The 23,280-nt window shown below is 36.0% G+C and overlaps 1 protein-coding gene across 4 annotated transcripts in view; it reads right to left on the bottom strand.

The window, feature by feature from the left end:
- Positions 1–23,280, bottom strand: part of LOC136034590 (solute carrier family 2, facilitated glucose transporter member 14-like) — an 86,793-nt gene that overhangs the window by 38,770 nt on the left and 24,743 nt on the right. For all 4 annotated transcript variants that reach the window (XM_065715859.1, XM_065715857.1, XM_065715860.1 and 1 more), the window contains exons 2-3: positions 7,076–7,180; positions 763–923 (exon numbers count right to left, since the gene is read on the bottom strand). In XM_065715859.1, coding sequence (XP_065571931.1) covers positions 763–923; positions 7,076–7,180 — 266 coding nt within the window. The remainder of the gene's footprint in view (positions 1–762; positions 924–7,075; positions 7,181–23,280) is intronic.

The following is a 23,280-nucleotide window of genomic DNA, read 5'->3' as shown; positions in this document are numbered from 1 at the left end:
CCGTAACTTCCCATATTCTAATCTTGGTTCGAAAGCATATCTTCCAAAGAAATTTCAACTGTGAAAACGCGTCCTGGGCCTCCGCTATTCTGTTTTTAACATCTTCGTTGCAACTGTCGTCCTTATTATTAATTTCTTCCATGGTATTATTACCATAGACAACTGACAGCCCAAAATTAAGAGTATTTTGTGGTAGTATAAGTGAAGAAACAGACAATAGTGTAAACCCTTGTTTTGAGGGGCAATGACCGTTTATTGTCTGAGCTTCAACTGAGTTTGATAAGTCCAACCCATAGTCCTTTTTATATATTATCAAAATTTTAAGCATACAATTTATTTTTATCTGCCATTTTAGGGTGAATGAGATAACAAATAATTAATGACAATTAAGTTCTAGAATACACATTTTTCCATTAATATATTCTGTTATTTTGATATTATCAGTAAAACGATCTTACAATAAGCAAAAGTTAAATGTTGCCGAGTTTTTCTTTAGTATATTTCCTGCCAAAAAGCTCAACGACAGAATATTACAAAATAACATCAAAAATATAATCACAAGAAGCTTACTTTTTATATTTGAAGCTTTGGACATTTTTAGATATAAATTAAAATGCGATATGTTGAAGCATCCTCTGAAAAAAACTAAGAAAAGGAAACTTATCATTTTTAGCATATTTAAGTACAGGGGTTTTGAGGGGAATTATATTTTTCCTGCAATAATCCAGCTAAACAGTACTTCAAATAAGAAGGTCTAGTTACCGTCCAACTTTGTGAAGAATCCTGTCGCCAAATACTGCTCCAAGTAACCCACCGGCAAGAAAGATGGATACTACAAACGCCCATACTAAATCCAAGTTTGACTCACTCAGATCAATTCCATAATGAGAATACATACTTTCGTTACAAAAAGGTTTGATGACCTGCAACAATGTGTTAATTATTTTGATTACTGTCATAGAAAAGGAAATGTCTTCTAACATAGTATTGACTTTCGGTGGGTTTGAGGAGTGATATAAAAATGACTCCCTTCCAAACACTTTTTATCCCCAAGCATTACAGATAGGAACTACTGAATTTATAAAATATCCAGTTTGCAAATCCTGCTCCGTAAGACTTTAAGCACAAAAACTTGTTCACTCATGATTTTCAAAACACAAGTTCTATTTCAGGTTCTATTTTATTTCAGGGAAGATATCGAGGATGGTGTTTATTCAAAGTCCGTGAAAAATGTGTTATTCGTGTAAAAAAGAGGCAAAAATGTTCCGTGTCACTTTCAACCAAGTGATTCATTTCATCAGCCACGATTTTTTTTTTTTTTGAAATTTCAAGAGACAGGATAATACTGAAGTTTTGGTTTGTTCAATGAGGACTTTTAACTTGATTATTGTTGTGCCTACAATGCAATTGTACTTAACAATGAACGGCAAGGGATAAAATCCTATCGAAAGAAAATCCTTGGATATTGAAAAGAGAAAAAAGCTACCATTTTAAGCAACTTAGCTGCATCAACAGGAATTTTTGCAAACTAGTCATTGCATTCAAGAAAATTTAACGCTCTTTACGCTAAAGTTTGACTCTTTGTCGCAACTCTACTTTTTAAAACAATAAAAAGAACTTTAGCGTAAAGAGCAAGGCGTTGAGGAGGGGACAACCCCTTTCATATACGGAATAATTTCTGTTCGTTTTAAGTTTTAATGTCGCTCCTTACTTGCAGTTAAAAAACTTGTTTTTTTATATTTAATTTCTGAACGTTTTTGAATTAATACATGTTTTGATTTTGCTCACCGCACATGAATAGATAAAACGAAATTTAAATTTCGTCAATACCTCGCTCTTTACATTAAAGCTTGAATTTTGTCCCAAATCTTTAAGATTGACACCCGAATAACAAAGGCCGTAGAATAAATAGTTGTTTTTACTAAAATTACTCAAGCGTAAAGAGCAAGATACTGTGGAGGAGTCGAACCCCCTTATATACGTAATATTTTATGTTCGTTTTAAGTTTTAATGTTGCTCATTACTTCCAGTTGAAAAAATGTATTTATTTTCTCATTATTTTTTTTTAAAAATAATGCTAGAAAATCCTGCGCCTCCTTCATAGAAATTCTTTTCCCTCATAATAAATTCCTCCGTGGAAAGATCCTCCCAAATAATACCCTCCCCCGACCCACCCCCAACCCCAATGCGAAAAAGTCCCTCTGAAAACGTCGTACACTTCATAATAACCATTACTATGTAAACAACGGTCAAAGTTTGTGACTTGCAACCCCTCCCCCGGGGACTGTGGGGGATTAAGTCATCCCCAAAGACATAGATATTAGGTTTTCGACCAATTTGAACAGAATGGCTATCTCAAAATTTTGATCTGGCAACTTTGGGGAAAAATGTGCGTGGGAGGGGGCCTAGGTGCCCTCCAATTTTTTGGTCACTTAAAAAGGGCACTAGAACTTTTAATTTCCGTTAGAATGAGCCCTCTTGTGAAATTCTAGGACAATTGCGTCGATACGATCACCCCTGGGGAAAAAAAACAAAACAAATAAACACGCATCCGTGATCTGTCTTCTGGCAAAAAATACAAAATTTCGCATTTTTGTAGTTAGGAGCTTGAAACTTCTACAGTAGGGTTCTCTGATACGCTGAATCTGATGGTGTTATTTTCATCACGATTCTACGACCTTTAGGGGGCTCTCCCCCTGTTTTCTAAAATAACGCAGATTTTCTCAGGCTCGTAACTGTTGATGGGTAAGACTAAACTTGATGAAACTTATATATTTAAATTCAGAATTAAAATTCAATTCTTTTGATGTAACTATTTAAAAATTCCGTTTATATCATTCTTTCTCCCCCTCCCACCACAAGGGTGAATGTCTCATATTTATGTCTATGATACATACAACATTCTAAATGGAATGTATTTAAGACATATATAAAAAAGTTGAATTTTTTTTTAAGTTCAGTTCAGAATTGCTAATGTTATAATGTAAACTGCATAAATATTTATGGTGCCTAAAATAATTTTAATGTTTTGATTCAAACTAGTAAAATACCTGACAATTTTGAAATTAGTTTGTGCTTTTATTTGGTAGAAACAACTCGATACGTGAATAAGGCCAATAAATTCAAATTCTAATGTAACCAGCTATATAATACCTTTAGGAAGACCCAAAAAACGAAAATTTGCATTTATTACAAATGATGGTTCTTTGGAATCACCTGAACTATCAAACGTGAAAAGACCGAGAGAACAACACGAACATATTAAATTCATAATGAGTGAAAATCAACCTGGACCGTCAAATGAGACAAGACCACTAAGGGGAAGCTAGAGCAAAGGGCATTGCTAAATTGTCTGAAGTAATCAAAATCCAAAATGAAGAAGAAAGACAAATGGAGTTAGAAGATAAGCGACACCGAGAATCTGAGCGAGTCGCTCTCGTTATTTCCGCTCAAAAACATTTTAAAACCTATCTAAGCCAGAGTTATTGTTTTAAGCACAAAATGACCAAGGAACGACATTTAGTTTCTTATTGAGGTTCTCAAATCAATTGAATCGCATGATGTAGTTTTCTTGAGGATCCAACCCGCTTCGGGGGCCGTTTCCCTCTTTCCTAAAATACTACAATTTTTCTGAAACTAATAGACTATGAGTACCTCTAAGCGTATTACACATTTGAAATTACCGTAAAAATTAGATTCTTTTGATGAGCATGTAGTTCTGTCTCTTCTGTCTTTAGTGTGTCGGTTGCTATTGACTCGGATTCTTCCTTAAGCTCCACTCAAAAAAAAATTCGGATATACTGCATAACACATTAAAGAGAAGATTTTTTCTTAAATTCATATTAGTGAAGATTTGAAGACAAAAATCTTTCAGCAAGAAGGGTGGTCTTGAAACAGTTTTTACGAAGAATTACTTCTTTTAAGAGCGGGGTTGTACTTTCCTTACCCCTCATATTTCATGCTAAAGTTTGAATTTTGTCCCCATTCTTTAAGAACAACCCGTGAAACATAAGGGTCGTTGAATTTCAACTAGAAACATTTGTAATAAACTCAAAGATTTTAGCTTAAAGAGCGAGGATTAAAAAGAGGGCCGCCACTCTCATTCGTTGTTGAATTAGTAGGGGTGCTATCGTCAACAATACTACTACTACTACTACTAATAACTCACTGCAGCACCAATCCGCCTGAGGCCAACACAGCTACGCACGCTCCTCCTCCAACCTAATCTATTTAAAGCCTCCCTCTTTACACCCTCCCAGGAAGTTCCCATTTCCTTTAAATCCTTATTTATGACATCCTCCCAACCCAGACAAGGACGACCTGCTTTCCGTGTAGCCCCAGACGGTTGGCCAAAAAGGACAATCTTCGGTAATCTGTCATCCTTCATCCGTAGAACGTGGCCTAGCCATCTCAACCTTTCTTTCATTATAGCCCCAGAAAGCGGGATTGAACCACACTTTTCGTACAACCTACTGTTTGAAATACGGTCAGTCAGCCGGGTACCCAGAACAATCCGTAGGCAATTTCTCTGGAAAACATCTAGTAAATTTTCATCTGCTTTTCGGAGTGTCCATGCTTCAGAGCCATATTTGACCACTGTCATCACTGTAGCTTCCAATATTCTAATCTTGGTTTGTAGGCTTATCTTTCTATTCTTCCAAACTTTTTTTAACTGTGAAAAAACACCCTGAGCTTTAGCTATTCTACTTTTAACATCTTCACTGCTCCCACCATCTTTACTAATAATACTACCAAGGTAACTGAAGCTCCCAATAGTAGTAAGAAAATCACAGGGAAGCAAACCATGGTTACAGTCACGGGAAAATGTACAACGAGATAGACAACAACATTGTAAGGATTTCATTTCTAACGGTGAAATTCAGTCATTTGCATAAATTGGAAACAAATACAGGGCCCAGAATTCACCCCTGAGGGACGCCATGTTCAACTCTTGGAGGAGGTAAGAAGATCAGATCAACAGAGATTGTTCTACTGGACTTGTAATATTTGACCAAAGAAACTCATCACCTCTTATGCCAAAATCAGTAGAATTAGAAGATAGTATACTGTTGGAAGAACTAAGGTCTTTACAAAGATCTAGGAATAAAGCAACAGGAATTTAATCAAAGTCTAGCGCAGAGGGATGAGTATTTTGACTGGAAAAACAGATGGGAGGAATAGATGCCATCTTTTTATGGTGTCTAACGTATATTCAGCGAAGAATTTAAGTAGTTTTGTTAGAAAAAGAATGACTCATATAGAGGCAAAAACTTCTAAATCCATGTATTTGTGAAAAACTGAAATTTTAACGCTTTTACTAGTCATTTCGATCGTATAAATTTAATTATTCGATGCTATTAATTTCTGCACTTTTTACTATGGCCCATGGCATTCTTATTAGTTAACATATGCGTATTTATTTACAAACAAATATTTTAGAGGCATATTCATTTATCTATGACTTCACTTTCTAGAGTTTGTCTAAAGAAAAATTAACAAATTTTAACTATTACTAAGTGTGACAAGTTACAGTGACAACCACATAATTTAATTAACAGATATGGATATTGCTACAACTTTAACAAAATAATCTTTCACCCCTATGGAGTTGAAAAATATTTATTCAGCCGCCAAGTTGTAAAAGTCACTGGTAAAGGACTTATTTGGTCATTTGTTTTCTGTCTCCGCTTGCGCAGCTAGGATAAGAAGAAAAATTAATAATGCAATTTAAAACAACAAGTCATTCTTTTTGAAAAGTGTTATGAAAGAGCAAATAATTTCTACATTAAAAATACTACAGAATGTCTGAGGATGGGCACATTAGCATTAAAATGATGCAAGAACAAAGACATTAAAAAAATATTTAAACATGGTAATAAGTTTCAATATGATTTGTCTATGAGATGCTAATCTGAATAAAAAATTACTAAGGAATAGCAGCAGCAAAACATCACAAGTCTTTGAGTAGTTCTGAAATTTCAGGAAAATGAGAATTGATTTCACGTTTTGTTCAATTTGTCTGCTTCATCCAGAAACACGCAAAACCTTTTTGAAAGGTTGGAGGGACAACCGGGTCGGTGGCCCCAGGTATCGCAGCTGGGGGTCACTTTGATCAAATTTTTCACATAAATTTGGAAATTTTTTGGTTATGTATAAGTTGGGAGGGGGAGGGATGTAATTAGTTTTCCCCAGGCACCGCCAACCCTAGCAACGGCTGTGGAAACACCTTTTAGGTTTTGATCGAAACTGTCAGTCGATGTCTAGGTCGCAAAAAAAGTGAGACCTATACAATACATTGGAACATTGATCTTAATGCCCACATGATCCATAGCCAATGGAATTCAAACTAAATATTTTTTGAAGAAGTAAGGTTTATATACCATGATCTATGTCTAATCTTCCAATAAATACTGAAATATAGCAAATAACAGAGTAAGAGCTTAAGATCAGTGACCACTTATCGTGTGATGCTACTTTAGATTGTTTTCATGAATGACGGAGAAAGAGGCTTTTGCTCAGAATAAAACCCATTAACCCCTAAAAACAGATAATAATTGATTAAGTTAGGATTTGCTAATACCCCAAAACACCTCATTCCTCCGAAAACCTCGAGATCTTATACTTTTCTAAAAATATTATATATATTCGACACAACTTGGCTATATTTTTTTGACAAGAGCTATTATTCTAAAAAAAAAAAAAAAAAAAAAAAAAAAAAAAAAAAAAAAAAAAAAAAAAAAAAAAAAAAAAACATAAAACGTACGATACTGATGGTCAGCAAGAACCAAGCAATGAATATCAAAGAAAGGCTCTATGGCCAGAAAGCCAAGGTTCTTGGCTTCCTTTATAGTTTTTTTTTTTCTCCTAAGCAATAGAAATAACCATTCCAAAACCACTACCATAGAAATGAATTCTTGTCTACGTCTCTGTCGGAGACCATTGAATGAGAGCGTGATTACTGTTTGATAATAAAAGAACATCAATGTACGTGTCATGGTTCGCGTACAATGGATAAATTCTAACATAATCCATGTGGAAATCAGAATTTTTTGATAAGGGATGGGAAAATACTTACATGCTGTGGAGCATTGATGACTGAGAGATGCCAACCAATTGGAACTGTGGCTCCAATAATGTTTGCTATTATGGTGACTATTAGTCTTGGAGTATATCTTCCACCCTAAAAAAAAAAATTAAAACAGTGAAATTAAAAAGCTCCGTCTGCGATACGTTCTTAGAGAATGTAGGAAATATCTAGGGAGGGATAGATTCAGGGATGGTCCTTACAATTGCCCTATGTGTGGATAGATGGATGAGTCTTTGCATCATTTTTTGGGGGAATGTGAGGATTTGAGGGAGTTGCACTCGGAAATATTTGGTAGGGATGTCGGGGGAGCGATTGGGTTTAGAAAATTTTGACAAGTAGGTGTTGCTTAAACATCAATATTATTGAAAGATTTGTTCTTGTAGGTAGGTCATTTTCTTAAATAATCGGTTTTAGTGTCTTTTGAGTTTATGCTTTGTTACTGTATTTTTTCGCTTGTTTTGTGTATGTCACCATGGCCCAATTGGGCTTTCGTGTGAATAACTCTATCTATCTATCTATCTATCATAGGGAAAAGCAATTGTTATTTCTTCTAACAGAGCTTGGTTATAAAAAAAATAGCTAAAAATGAGCCTAAGCGAAATTTAGCTGAGAACTAGCATGCAGCGAATTTATTTTAGGGGATAAACATATATTTGAAAAAGATCATATATCATACGATTTTTTTACGGTCATGCTGTCATTCTGAAGCCGGTCCTTTGGTTCCGGGTCCATGCAATTTTACATCTAAAATAAGGTAAATAGCTTGTTAATTGTAGTATCATGAATCCCAAAGCGGAATGAAATTGGGGATGCAGCTTGCATATTCATATGTCCTAGTAAAGTAAATAAAATAATGCAGATGGCATGATAGTGCATTCATGTGTATATGGTGTTGATGATTGCAGGGAGAAAAGAAGAGGCTTTCGGGGCCCTTTCCTCTCTAAAATCTCTGATTTGTTATTATATTATACGCATATTTCCATTATGATTCACTGATGTTTTCCGTCTTTTAAGATTTTTGTATGCATAACGTGTAATCAGACAGTTCGTAGTAACGAACTGTAAGTAAGGAGCGACCTGGCCGAGTAGTAACCGAAACTCCAGAAAAAAGAATTTTGATGCTAATAGATATATCAAAAGCAGTCATATTTTTATGCTGATTTCAAATATATAAGTTTCATTAAGTTTAATGATAGCAATCAAACGTTACAAGCCTGAGAAAATTTGCCCGATATTCGAAAAAATGGGGAAACATCCCCTAAAAGTCATAGGATTTTAATAAATCTTACCATCAGATTCGGCGTACCAGTAAACCCTGCTGTGTAGGTTTTAAGCTCCTATCTGCAGAAATGTGACATTTTGTATTTTTGCCAGAAGAATGATCACGGATGCGTGTTTATTTGTTTGTTTTCTTCACAGGGATGATTACACTGACCGGTGGACCTAGAGCTCCGTAAGAGGCTTTCTAACGGAAATGAAAGTTCTAGCTCCCTTTTTAAGTAATAAGAAATTAGAGGGCAGCTAGGCCCCCTCCCACGCCACTTTTGTCCCAAAATCATCCAAAAATTTTTTTTGAGATAGCTATTTTGTTCAGCAGAGTGGAAAGGCCTAATAATGATGTCTTTGGAGATAACATGACCCCCCACGGCCCCTGGGGAAAGGTCTTTAGGTAATGAAATTTGCCTGTTGTTTACGTATAGCATTTGTTATTAGGAAGAATGCAGAAATTTTTCATGTGGGGAGGGGAGGAAAAATTTTCTGCAGGAGGGATTTTGCCCGGAAAATATTTTCCACGGAGAGGGAAGTTTCAAGGGGTGAAATTTCCATGGTAAATTTTATACTGGGAGAATTTGCCAGAATTTCTATACGAAATTTCTTTATTTGTCCTGCTTTCTCTTTACCGACTCAATTTTACGCGTGGAGATGTTAAGGGTAGTTGTCTGGGGTAAATTTTCACCAGGATTAAATTGCCAAGAAGATATTTCCGCGGGGAAGGCTATTTTCCTATGGAGGTGGAGCCAAATATCCTGGCATTATTTAAAAAAACGATCAGGAATTAAACGAAAAAAAAAGTATTTTGAGCTGAAAGTAAGAAATAACATCAAAACTTAAAACGAACAGAAATTATTGCGTGCATGAGGGGTTCACCCCCTCCTCAACACCTCGCTATGTACGATGAAGTTTAAACTGTATCTCATTTTTTTTTTTTTTTTAATGACTCTTGAAACACAAGGGTCCTTTAATTAGAACAAATAGTCACTTATTTTCAAAGTGAAGAAAAACGTTAGCCTGAAGAGGCGAGGTGTTGAGGATGGGGGCATTCCCTCTCATATACTTGATAAATTATGTTCGTTTTAAGTTTTAATGTTGTTCCTTACTTTCAGCTGAAAAAACTTGTTCTTTTTTTAGATAATAAAGAGATTGACCTAATAATGTAACTTCAACTGTAATAGCACAACAGACCATTGTGTGTCATCTAATTTTTTTTAGTCGAAGATTAAAATGCACAAGTCCTATTAACTGTAATTATTAATGTATACAGAAGAAAACTAGAGTCATAGAAAATTAGTTTTGTTTCTTAGTGTATTAGTCTGGATATATTTAACATTTTAAGAGAAAAAGCCGAATTGTTTTATTAAAGTGACTAAGAATTTCACATCATGTTAAACTAAGGCAAGAAAAAAAAGAGTCTTCTATAGGTCTAAGGTAAAAGGATGGTTTAGTTTGTCGGTTTACGTCTCTGATGTGCTTTTGTAATCCAATCATATTGTTTCCTGTTTCTGGAGAGACACATAGCCCCAAGTTTTCAAAATGTGAATCGCGCTTAAAGCCTCCTGTGGGAAGTTTTAAGCTAATAAAAAGACCAAAAAGTTAGATTCTGCCTAATTGGCCTGGGTGGGGGAAATTTGAAGTCGTTAGAACGGACAAAATTTTTTAACTCACAATGGGATTTCATCACCTTGTGATTTTAAAACCACAGATTTTTAAAATTCGAGAGGGGTTACCACAATGTGGTTTTTTGTCTGTTTCTTTGAGATTAGAGACTGTTTGGACCATTACTTGCCTTTGTGTAATTTAATACCCGTAAAATTTTATTGGTGCTTAAAAGTTGCTAAAAAAAATTAAAAAAAAATATGGCTCGTTCTTAACTGGAGTTAAAAAAAAAACTGCTGAACACATTCCGTTTCGTAAATCTCCTCTAAAATTTATGCTATGTGACATACCACATTTTGAATTACCACAGCTGACTCAAGGCTACTATAGAGGGACTACTAGGACGTTGATGGCTCAGCATTTAAATGATTCTCTAAATATAACTGATTCTCTAAATATAACTGCCAACGCGTAACATCCTGCTGTCATTAATACTAACAAATCATTGTAGGACAAAGTCACCAAAGACCACGAACAAGAAGCGCAAAGCCGTGTTTATTCCGTGGCTATATTTGCTTTGAAGGGTCGCTAGGGACGTCTCGAATGTGGGGTAGGGATGGGCTTACCGCCTCTTGTTTTCCCTAATTTTTGCCGAAGGCGAAAATTTTATTCTAAGTCGTGGTTTTGCAACAATGCCCGTGTATAATAATTTAAAGCGTATATTTGACTTCTATCTGCTATACATTTTTTTTCATTCGGTAGCTCTACCTTACTATTTTAAGCGATTTAAATTTTCAGTGACTAACCATACTCTACCGATTACATTTCATTACAGAATTTGGTGGACGTGATAGTTCTATCACACTAGTTTTGCCTATTGGTGAACGAATATACTCGTATAACATGGTAGAAAATTCAAATTACAATACCATGATAAAAAAAAAAGAATCACGAAAAGAGGTAAAATCATAGTTTTTGCAAAAAAAAAATATTATCACTTAACCAATTAATTTTTCATGTCAATAGGAACAAAAAACCTCTAAACATGTTTGTAACCCTCAAAATGTTTTAAGAAGATGCAAAGAGTCAACCAAACATACTTGGATCCTTCCTGAAGACCTTATTTCATAGGATTATTTCTTTTTGTAACCATATATGCTCAGAAAATTCTGAGTTCACTGCTGAATATTCACCGCTGCTTTAGGAGGAAATATTAGTTTTTCCACAAACTGAAATGAACGACAGGGTTGTTATTCCTGGTCAAACGACAGTAACTTGTAAAACTTCACACTTTTATTTTCATTAGACAAGGAATACAAATTACATGTGGCTTTACTCCCAGTTGATGTATACTGTTCCCATCTGATTTGACAGTCTTTCTTTTTCTCTTTTACTTGATATAATTTGTAGTCTGAGGCATAAAATATCAGTTTATTGCAATGCATATTAGCCAAAATTTGTTGCAGAATCTTTAAAATGAACAATCAAGCAAAGGACTTAGGGGGCGTCAACTGGAAGGGTCATCTGTCAATCTTCTAATCAAATTTGCAGGTAAAACGGCAGTGATAGTGCAGATATTTCGCAACTACCATTAGTTTTCGGCCGTCCCCCATTCTCTTGGCCAGTAAGTAAATCGTCCATTTGACGCTCTATGCGCCATGAATGGCTCTAGCGGATCTTATTCCTGTCCCTCTTCTTTCAGTCTTTTTGTCAATAGTCATATTTACTAATATTAACTAGCTTTATTTGATTGATTACATTAGTTAACATCGGTTAAAAATGAAGCGCGGCATAACATCCCTATTCTAAGGATAGTTGTCAACCTTTTTTCATATTATTTTATTCTTTATTTAACTGGCATAAACATGAAAAAATTTACTGCAGGGTTTAATTTTTGTCACGAAGGGGAAAAAATTTGGATTTCGCTACTTTTACATTTTCTCTGCAATCAGAAAATTGAATAGAAACCGACTGACTAAAAACATACCACGAAAGTTTGAAATGCTATCAAGTCTTTTAAGTAATGAAGGGAGACAAAACCCCAGTAGCGTGAATTTGCGAAAATCTAGGTTGGCAAAATATACTTTTTAATATCTAGAAAGAGGTCTGTCCTTTTTTCACTTTTTTCCGATAAAACTCCAAAAAGGCCTTTTCACTGAAATTTTTGTCCCTTCTTGGCAAAAGTTTCAAAATTAAACCCTATGGTGCATTTTTCATATTTCTGCCTGTTAAAATAATAATCCAATAAAATAAAATAAACTTTTTTCTGTTGACAATGATCCTTGGATTGGGCATGTTATGCAATGGAGAATCTAAGTTTGTTGGTGCTTTCACAATACGTCATAAATGGTTTGACGCTAGCATAACTTAAGACTTTATATTACGTTATGTTATCTTATGGAGAAAATTTCGCACTTAGCGTATTTAGTACCAAGTAAACACGAGCTCCAAATAGAATTTTGAAATAGTAGCAACAGTTTGCAGTAGGAGAAGCAACACAGTAGCAACAAAATAGGATTTCTGGAGGAATGATTTGTAAATTTTAAAAGTAAATTAATAAATTTTTTCTTCGAATCCTTTGATGCCATCTTTTCATCAAGTAAGATACCAGAGCTTATATTCACAACCCAATTTTACATTTTTTATTTTTGAATAGTCTACTTCGATCATGGTGATTGTAGACCTTAATCTCGATGTTTCATATATTTTATGTCAGCCTAGTTTGAGAGGCTTATTTAAAGGTCAGACTGTATGTAACGCAACTTACCTCTTAACAAGACACTTGTGTACGTAGTGTGAAAGATGCTTGATTCTGCCTTCATCATTTCACCTTTACTTTATTGGGAGAAAAGATGATCACAAACAATCTTGAAGGGAGAACTATGGTCTATGAGATTGACATAAGACAAGGATTTGGATAACACTATTGCCCCTTGACTCCTAGCAACTTACACCTATATATTTTTTTTTCAGATTGCCATTTGATTTTGTACGCCTTGACGTGGAAATATCATAGAAAGGTTGTTTTTCTTGCTATGTGGTTCATTATTTGAAAAAGATATACGATTAAGGAGATATAGTCTGGCATGATGTAAAGTCTTCTAATAATGGTGTTTATAAAACTTCTTCGCAAATTTTCTGCTCATAATACACAGAAATACAAGGATAGCTCGTCCTTGCTCACAAGAGTGAAACCAGAGGGAAGTTGAACTTGAAATAGCACAGCACGTTTAAAACAGAGGGAGAAAGCAAGAAAAAATATTATTAACATTACTGAACTTATGCAAGAATGCCTGTCAAAGGTGTAAGGTTGTCATAAACGACTAAGCTGCCTCAGTCATACAGAAAATTGGTCAGGGAGTGAAGTGGTCATTCTCTCGGGTCAGAAATTGACATAGTTTGTCTTTAGTGTTTTTATTTCTCATAGTAATTGATCAACAGTCCCCAAACAATGCCACCAGAAAATTCTCTCCCTCATTTCGTGTTGGTTCTGTCACTAATTCAAAACACGAGCTCACTATTGGAAACAGCATTGTGGTTCAAGCGCAGATAACTTCTGATGGAAAAAAGTGATCTTTTTTTAAGCAAAGTTATTTCAAAATGGAATATATGAAGCAGAAGATACTCTGCCTAAAATTTTTGTAGCTGTCAAAAACAAATCATCTTCATCGATTATTGCACTGAGAAGGATAATAAGTGTTAAAGATCTTCACGTGCAAGCCCAGGACTCTCAGAAAACCCCACCTTAAGACCTTAGTCCATAAAATTATATTGGATGTCAGTCCGAGACCATGACAGGAAAATGAAAAACAGTACCTCACCAATAGGGCCTTAACAGCTTCCTCTTCAAAGTTGTCCTGTTAATAGTACTGTCTAGGGTGTTCTACACGTGAAAACGTTTGTCTAAAATTGTCCCTGAAGGACGGGCACTCCGAAAAGCAGATGAAGATTTACTAGATGTTTTCCAGAGAAATTGTCTAAGGATTGTTCTGGATACCCAGCTAACTGACCGTATTTCAAACAGTTGGCTGTGCGAAAAAAGTCGTTCAATCCCGCTTTCTGGGGCAATAATTAAAGAAAGTTTGAGACGGCTAGGGCACGTTCTGCTGTCCTTAGACTGCGAATGAAGGATGACAGATTGCCAAAGATTGTCATTTTTGGCCAACCATATAGGGCTAAATGTAAAGCAGTTCGTACTTGTCTGGGGTGGGAGGATGTCACAAAGAAAGATTTAAAGGAAATGGAACCTTTCTGGAAAGGTGTAAAGAAGGGGGCTTTGAATAGATTGGTATGGAGGGGGAGCGTGCGTAGCTGTGTTGGCTTTAGGTGCCTTGGTGCTGCGGTGAGTTGTATTACTAGTAATAATCTTTGGAGTTAGGCCTGTGATTTGTGGCTAACACTTGCAACAAAACTGCTCCACTAGTGATCTTTGTCCAAACAATTATCATTCGACGGTAAAAACCAACACAATATTTTCTTAGGGTGGTTAGCAATATGTAAAAATTACTCTAAGGCACATCTACCTTGTCAATGTTGAATTTCTTCCACTTAGTAGAAATGAAACGGGGCACTTGTGTATTATGCGCTACTCACTAAGATACGCTGTCCAAAACTCGAGAACAAAAGACAATTGACAGAACAGATTGGAAATACATAGTTTAGGCTAAATATTTGTACATTAGGGGGGGGGGAGTATTTGGAGAGTTAAAAATTTTTTACTTCATAATGTGTAGAATAGCTGTACCTAACGCATTTTACATGCAGACATACTATACTTGGAACAAAACATACTTGGAAACTCATGGATCGACATTGTCCCTCTGTCAAAGCTTGGTGAAAACTGTTACTTCTTAAAGTCATCTCCTTTATGTGCTTGGTTTTTGGTTTGTCACACATAGTGAAATCAAAATCAAAGAAAGGCCTGGGTATAGCGAAGAACATAGTATGGTACTTTCGAAGTCCCGGTCTCAACAAGATGAGACTCACCTTTCAGCTGTGTAAATTTGCTAGCAGCACATCAGGCACGTTGAGTGAGTCCAAGTTCATGAAACAATTATACGCTTCCTTTTGGAAGGAATGTGCACATACACTGGCCTTGGTCATTTCAATAGAGGGGATGAGGTTATACAGCTTGAAAGACCTCCCCATCTACAAGAGCAGTCTGAACGTATGTTAAATGCATTTAATAAAATGTCTTTGGGCAGATTTTTTTGTAAGCCTACCCCCACCGAACAAATTCCTGGATGTGACTCTAACAATAGTGTTTATTTGGGTTGGTAGGATGGGGGTTAAAGCAAATAAAAAATATTAGAATTATGTGAACAATACAAGATTGGAAAAAGCATTGGAATCTCAAGATTTCAGATGGGCCTGAATGCGCTCTCCGTGGATTCAGGCTTGATTTTGAGTTCAGAGCCTATGGTGCTAACATCATCAAAACAAAAGAAAGGGGCGAAGGCCCAAATCATCACATATGCCAATCAAGGACTCATTACCAAAATTGAACTAACACCTTAGTAAATATAACGACATTTGCTTGAGCAAAAGGGTCAAGCCGTAGAGTGAGGCTTCCTAGCATGTGAAGGAGGCCTCTCTCATAATGCCCACAAAGAATGCTTCTGCTTTGCCTAATATTCATGCTGTAAAGTAGGAAATCCAAAATTTAATCATGAACTGCTTTGAAAATGCTTTTTTTCGAATTACAATTATATTAAAATTGATAACCATATTGAATATCTTCAAATTTAAAGCGTAAAACAACAACAAAAAAAGTTTAAATCTAATCAGACTCTGGCAAAGTTAATTAGTTTAAGAGGATTTGTTGAAATGAAATTTTAAAAGCCTGTAACTCTTTTTCCTTTAAGCATGTGAAGATTGTCAGAACAACAATAGCTGGCGTGAGAGAAAATTTAACTACCAGAGGTTACAGATTCAAAAAATTAAACTTGACATTCATGCAGTTGCCCTTTAACTCCTTTAAATTATAACGAATCACAGCTACTTGTCGATGCTCAACTTCTGCTTGTGATGCTACTTCAGAGCTCCTGGAGCGAATGGCAGTCCTTATTTAAAGAATGATTGCTTGCAGGACCACCCTTGATTTGTCCCGAGGGTAGGTAAACTAGTGACAGAGATTGGTGTTAGAGTACACTAATACAGGAACAGCACGGATAGACTCCCCCTAACGATTGTCTAAGGTATTCCAAGGACTCCTGTGGGAAAGAGATACAAAATCCACTGAAACTCCCTCTGAAGCTGGTTCAAAATTATCAATAATTTAAGTAAATAAAGGGACTATCAAATGAATCACTCATCCCCCTCCGCTAACTAAAATTTCAAATTATTATCTATAAAACTGGTGATCAAACACCGACTCCGTTCATGCAAAAACTTAAATGAGCCATTATCCAGTGAACTTCTGACACATAAGAAAAAAAATACTAAAATATATATAAATAAAGAATTAAAAGCCGAGAAAGTGAGGATATTATCACCCAGTTGACACAAAAAAAAGAAAAGGAACAAGCAAAAAACCCAACCAGAATAAATGACCAATCTAATTTGTGAATTGTCTTTCATTTATTCTGGCTTATTTTTTTTTATTCTTTTGGTTCAATTTTTCTTCTGCTCTGTTTGGGTTTACTTCAAGAGGTTAGTTTTTTTTCTTTTTTTGAGCACTGAAGACAGCTTTGTAGAGGTCCTTGGTGCATTATCTGCTTTCGTCCTTTTTTGCTTCTTTTTCGTCCACCGCCTGATATTGCCCTTGTTTTCTCAGATATTTAATTATGCTATTTATGTGTTTTTCTCATTTGTCATACGTCATGAATAGCCAGTGTTGTCTTAGAACGTGTTTACTATCCATGGACCAGCAACATATTTAGTAGCGTCGTCATGAATGGCCGTGTGGCATCCAAAGATAGCACTCTGGCTGCCATTTCTAGATTAGAAAGGCTGGGAAGCATGACAAAAGTTTCTTAATAATCTCCAGTAATTAAAAATTCTAAGCCTGAGACGAGGGCCTGGCTAGCCCTGAGAAGTGAAACTCAAAATGTCACCAGCGTGAAGTAACTGAAAAAAATAAACACTGATCCAAACTTTTTTTGTACCAAAAATTCTAGAGCTATTGTTTAAAACTGTATTTTATATTTACATTATACACTTTTTTCAGAAAATTTAGCACTGACTAAATTCTGCTCTTTCCAAGACTACGCAACAACAGATTTGACATTTAACTGACATCCAAAGTCCAGTTTAGGATTTACTCTTGGAATTCTGCTTTGTTTTTAACATTTTCATTCAACAGAAATCGATCAGACTTATTATTAGTCGTCTATTAGTGTTGACAGCCTGTCTTTATTGCTTCCCAGCTATAAGAACCGATTTAAAACACTTTAATTGTTGTAATTGTAATGATATGACGCTCCTGTTCTATGGGTACTCGCAGCATCCCTTCTTTCTTTGAGGCCGACGAATTTTCAAAAAGTGTTTAATTTTTATAAAAAAAGAAGGTATAAAGATTTTCAATTTTCGTTTCTGATGGTCAGTTCTCCTAAAAATCAAAGAAGCAAAAATAATGAAAATAAGCTTTCCTAGGAAAAGTTCATATTCTTTGCAGCGTTGAGGCAGAAAAATTTCATTAATGAGTATACAGGGAGGTATAAACAGGTGTAATGATTTTTGAAAACATGGTTTTTTAAACCCTTTCTCCCTCTTTAGAAAACATTTCTAGGCTCCGCCTTCAAGAAACTTGAAGGCTTTTACTGTTTTAAAAAGAAGAGTTGAGAGAAAGAGTCAAACTATAGCGTAAAGAGCGGGGCGTTGATGGAAGCAGCCCCTTTCATATACGAAGTAATTTCTGTTCGTTTTAAGTTTTAATGTCGCTCCTTACTTTCAGTTGAAAAAACTTGTTTTTTTATTTAATCGTTGAAAAGGGATGATTTGTTTGTTTTTAAGCAAACATTGTGTGTTTGTGTTTGTTTGTTTTTAGATTCTTCTGTAAGCAAAAGCCTATAATATAATAATTCTAATATAATATAATATATAATAATTATATAATAATATTATAAAATATTATAATGTATATTATTATATAATATATAATAATAGTAATATAATAATTCTAGCTCCGTCAATGAACAGATATTAGACTAATGAATGCAACTATGCAATTTTCTTGTCATTTTGGAGCAAGTTATAGCCGCAGGCCTGTCGAAAACTTGCTGGTTTCAAAAGATACCTTAAATACTTTCAGCCATAGCGAACTAATGCGCTCCAAGTGCATATTGAGGCCAAGATATTTGTTTTGGAGTATAGTTATCGTAATTTATCGATTTAAAGGCCGTATTCAGGGTTGCCATCCCTAGTGATTTATTGCTATTTCTAGTGATTTTTTATATTGCATAAAGTAAAAAATCACCAAACCAGCATTTAAATCACTAGATTATCGAAGAAAATCCCTAAATCAACCACAAAATCAACTAAAATCTAGTGGTTTCATTCGCCGGCCGGCAACCCTGCCTGTATTTACTCTACCGATCGCTGACATAAATCTGATCCTTCGGTTCGCTTAAAATTTGAACCGTGCAAAAGCTAGGTCGACAGTCCGTAAAAAGAATAATGGATTCTTCAGATTCGACTTTTTGGATCTTTTTAAGGCCGTTAAATTGGCTGTCTGTTTTTTTGTTTTTTCTTCTTTTTTTGCCATGGTTGATCGTTTTAACCCAATGGTCCTAGAAGATCGACAGACAGCTTATTCGAATGTAAAACAAAAGTTCTAGTGTCCTTTTTAAGTGACTAAAAAGATTAGCAAGCAACTACCCTCCCACTCCTTTTTCCCCAATGACATCTGATCAAATTTTGAGACAGCCATTGGTCCAGCGTAGTTGAAAGGTCAGTTACTATGCCTTGAGGATGCCAAGACCCCCTTAATCCCTGGGGAAAGGGCTGTAAGTTACGTAATTCTCCCATTGTTCAGATAATGTAGTTACGATCGAGATATACACAGAAGGGGGGAGGGTATTTTCTACAGAAGGAGAGTTTACGGGAAGATTTCCCATGGTCAGCAAAGTTTTCTGGGGGATTTTACAGGGGATATGTTATTCAGAAAGTGAGAGGAGGGACTTCCTGGCATAATTTGGTAAAATCAAGGTTTCTCAACTGAAAGTAAGGAGTATTATCAAATCCTAAAATGAACAGAAATTCTTGTTCATTTGAAGGGGACTGCCCCTTCCTCAACCCGCACTTTTTACACTGAAGTTTTACTTTTTGTCACAGGTCTTTAAGGCCTCGCGGAAGTCCAGACATTATACTCCCTATTCAGTTCTTTTTCATATGCGGCAAATCAGATAAACACTCAAGGTTATCAGATTTTACTGCCATCATTAAACTCAAGGGGTTTTTCACTAAAAATTACGATTATTGCATTGTTACTCTTCGTAATTTGGCAAGTAAATAGGAATATTTATTTGCAAAAGAACTATTATTCGAGGAGAAAATTAGAGAAATTATTATTCGAGAATTCTTTTGGGAGGAGGGGAGTTCAACTCTTACGAAAGTAATACCAGGAAACACGGGAAAATTAATCATTTCGCTGAGAAAATTAAGCATTTTACAAAGTTGAGGTGGGTGAATTCCTCCCCTACGTGCGTGCCTGTGGTCTGGTCATCATTATTTGCCAGAGTGCGGTATAAGATTGTGGAAATTACAAATAAAAAGTACATGCTTTCGAGTCTTTACTTCATGCAGACCTATTTACAAAAATAAAATTTAAATAATTGCTTGTAGCGAAGTGACCAATTTACTTCATTTTATAAACAGTTCGTGGTAACGAACTGTAAAAAGGAGCGACCCGGCTCAATAGTAACCAAAACTCTATAAAAAGGGATTTTGATACCAATAGCTACATCAACAGAATTGCATTTTAATGCTGATTTTAAATATATCAGTTTTACCCATCTAAAATTACGAGCCTAAGAAAAATTGCCTTATTTAGAAAATAGAGGGAAACACCCGCTAAAAGTAATAAAACAAAAATTACACCATCCGATTCAGCATATCAGAGAACATTACCATGGAAGTTTCAAGCTCCTATCTGCAAAAATGTGGATTTTTTTCCAGGGGTGATCTTATCGAACCAGTTTTCCTAGAATGTTGCGAGCGGGCTCATTCCAACGGAAATGAAGTTATATATAAGTGAATTATATATAAGAAATGAAGTATATAGTACTCTTTTTAAGAGACCCAAAAAAATTGGAGGGCACCTAGGCCCCCTCCCACGCTAATTATTTTCCCACAGTTACCGGATCAAAATTCTGAGATATCCATTTTATTCAGCATAGTCGAAAAACCTTATAACTATGTCTTTGGGGACGACTTACTCCAGAATCCCCGTGGAAGGGGCTACAAGTTAAAAACTTTGATCAGTGTTTATATATAGTAATGGTTATTGGGAAATGTACAGACGTTTTCAGAGGGATTTTTGGTTGGGGAGGGTCGAAAACAGGGGGTTATGTTGGGGGAACTTTCCATGGAGGAATCTGTCATGGGGGAAGAAAATTTCCATGAAGGGAGCGCAGGATTTTCTAGCATTATTTAAAAATAAAACAAAACAAAAATAAATATAAAACAGTTTTTTCAACTGAAAATAAGGAGCAGCATTAAAATTTAAAACGAACAGAATACAGAAGTTCGTTACGTAAGCTGACTCGTAAGTTACGTGTATCTTTTTCTAGCAAAAACGTTCGTAAAAAATTAAAAGTTCCAGTTGCCTTTTTAAGTAACCCAAACATTGGAGGGCAACTAAGCCTCCTCCCCTGCTCCTTTTTTCTCAAAGTGACTCGATCAAAACTATGAGAAAGCCATATAAATATGCAAATTTCGTTTTAATTATTCATCTGTGGAGAGACAAAATTAAAACATGCATTAATTCAAAAACATTCAGAAATTAAATTAAAAAAGACATGTTTTTTAACTGAAAGTAAGGAGCAACATTAAAACTTAAAACGAATATAAATTACTTCGTATATGAAAGGGACTGCTCCCTCCTCAACGCCCCGCTCTTTACGCTAAAGTTTCACTCTTTCTCTCAACTCTACTTTTTAAAACAGGAAAAAACTTTAGCGTAAAGAGCAGAGTTCACAATGCAACCCGTTTTCTTTGCAAAAGCTGCAATAGCTACAAGCTCATACATATGAGCATGCTCCATTGGCTTTGTTTGGCGGCTTCAGGGATAGGGCAGCTGCCGAACTAATGAACCCACAGTCTTCACCCGCCTTTTACAAACAGCACCAGCTGCGGAAGCGGTAATTCTGTTTTTTCTGTGTTCTATTTTCTGTATTCTGTTATTATCGATAGAATTTCCCTGAAGCCTAGTGGCTTTTTCGATACTGAGGATTTCCGTTGCAGTACGTTGGAGATGGGTCAAAAAATCTGTTTTGCAATTTCGAGCGCACTGCAATCAAGATCTGGAGCGGTTGCGTTCGAGCTGTAGTTTTTGTCTGCTCCGGTTGGCTCCCTGTTTTCTTTTGAAGGGGGTTTTTTGGAAGTATTAGTGAAAAGGTGCTTTCTAGCATACAGTTTTTTTACGTCAAGCAGCAGTGATGGCCCGCTGCTGTGCAAGTTTTTTCAACTGCCTACTTGGTGTAGATCCTTTAGTTCTTCGAAATATTTCAAGGCGAGCTGAGTGACCTTTCATAAATCGGATTCCTGCTGCTTTAGCCTGGGTTGTATATCGCGCACTTTGGCTAACCATGATGTTTTGCCACCTATAAGCCTGACAACTATGCTCATAAAATATTCTGCCAGGTTGCTCGTGTTATTTCCTATCAGTAGACGAGCTCTTCTGGTCAGCGTATCAAAGGCTGAATACACATGGCTGAGATAGATGTTGCTAGGGGCGTCTTCAGGATTAACCTGTAGAACTTTCCCGGAGAACGAGCAGCGTGTAGTTCAAAATCTATGGCAGCCGCGGAAAAAATGCACAGGAATTGCCTTCAGCGCACTGATGAGATCCTTTACGCTTTTCTTCTCTGTGGTGGCACATGCAATTGCATTTCTGGCAAAATCACACATTTTCTTTATTATTGCGGCACTAAGGAATCTTCTGCATTTGGCATTTTCATGCTGCTTCTTATATAGTCTGTTTCTCAAGCATTTGCACGCATGATTAGCACACTCTATTTTTTCTACATTTCTGCCATATGGTGCCCTTGCTCGAATCGCCGTCGGCAACAAATCAAGCATATCTTAGATTGTGCATGGTTGTTGCTATTCGGAATGCATCAACTAATACATCTGACTCCATACCTGTACTAGGCCCCTTCCAGTTCATAAAACATGTATGGTCAGGAACAGATCTATTTAATTGATGCCTGTATTTCACGCAAGTACTGCGATATTTGTTTCTAATTCCTAGATTTCAGAGTTTGTTCGAGTAGAAACCTATTACCACTCCACAGCCTGAGAGTGCACGATACCTATTCCCATAACTTTGTGTACACCAGCTTCCATCAACTATAACACATGTGTCTACTGCTCCATTTGGGTGAATTTTCTCACCTGCTTCCTGTGCCATTCTTCGCTCGGTTTTCCCATTTTCGATAAGAAAGTCATAGAGAACTTTTTCAAGCTCTACGCAAATTTCTTTCTCAGGTTTCGTAAAGACTTTTTGAGATGGAGTATTTATTCCAATCGTAGAGAAAAGTTCTTGAACCTGGGCGTGAGTCATTCCACCATTTATTGCACCAACCACTACCTCTTTGTTGACACTTACTGTTCCTGTTTCTGTTTTCTGTTTCTTTCTGATAGTATTCACACTATCAAAATCTGTTCTTTTCCGTTTTTTGACTACGGTTTCCATTGAGTCTGTTTTTTTAAGCCTTCGAAGAGCAAGGGGCTTTTCTGTATGAATTATGGCTTCCTCATGACATGATTCGCATTTGAAGATGAGTCTTGAGCGCTTTTGAATTTGAAGATGAGTCTTGAAATTACTAAAAACACTTTAGCGTAAATAGTGAGGGATGAGGAGGAGATGAACTCCTTATATGTGTAATATTATTTGTTCGTTTTAAGTTTTAATGCTGGTCCTTACTTTCAGTTGAAAAAAACTTTTTCATATTTATTTTTTGATTGTTTTTTTTAAATAATGCTAGAAAATCCTGCCCCTCCACCCCTTCATGGAAATTTTCTTCCCCAATGACCAATTCCTCCATGGAAAGTTTCCCCCACATAACCCCCTTCTTCTCAACCCCTCCTCCCAACCAAACAATCCCCCTGAAAACGTCTGTACACTTCCCAATAAGCATTACTATATGCAAACACTG

The sequence above is a fragment of the Artemia franciscana genome, chromosome 13, assembly GCF_032884065.1.
Source record: "Artemia franciscana chromosome 13, ASM3288406v1, whole genome shotgun sequence".
Lineage (NCBI taxonomy): Eukaryota > Metazoa > Arthropoda > Branchiopoda > Anostraca > Artemiidae > Artemia > Artemia franciscana.
Note: the sequence above shows the minus strand (reverse complement) of the source record. Positions and strands in the feature narration are given on the sequence as shown.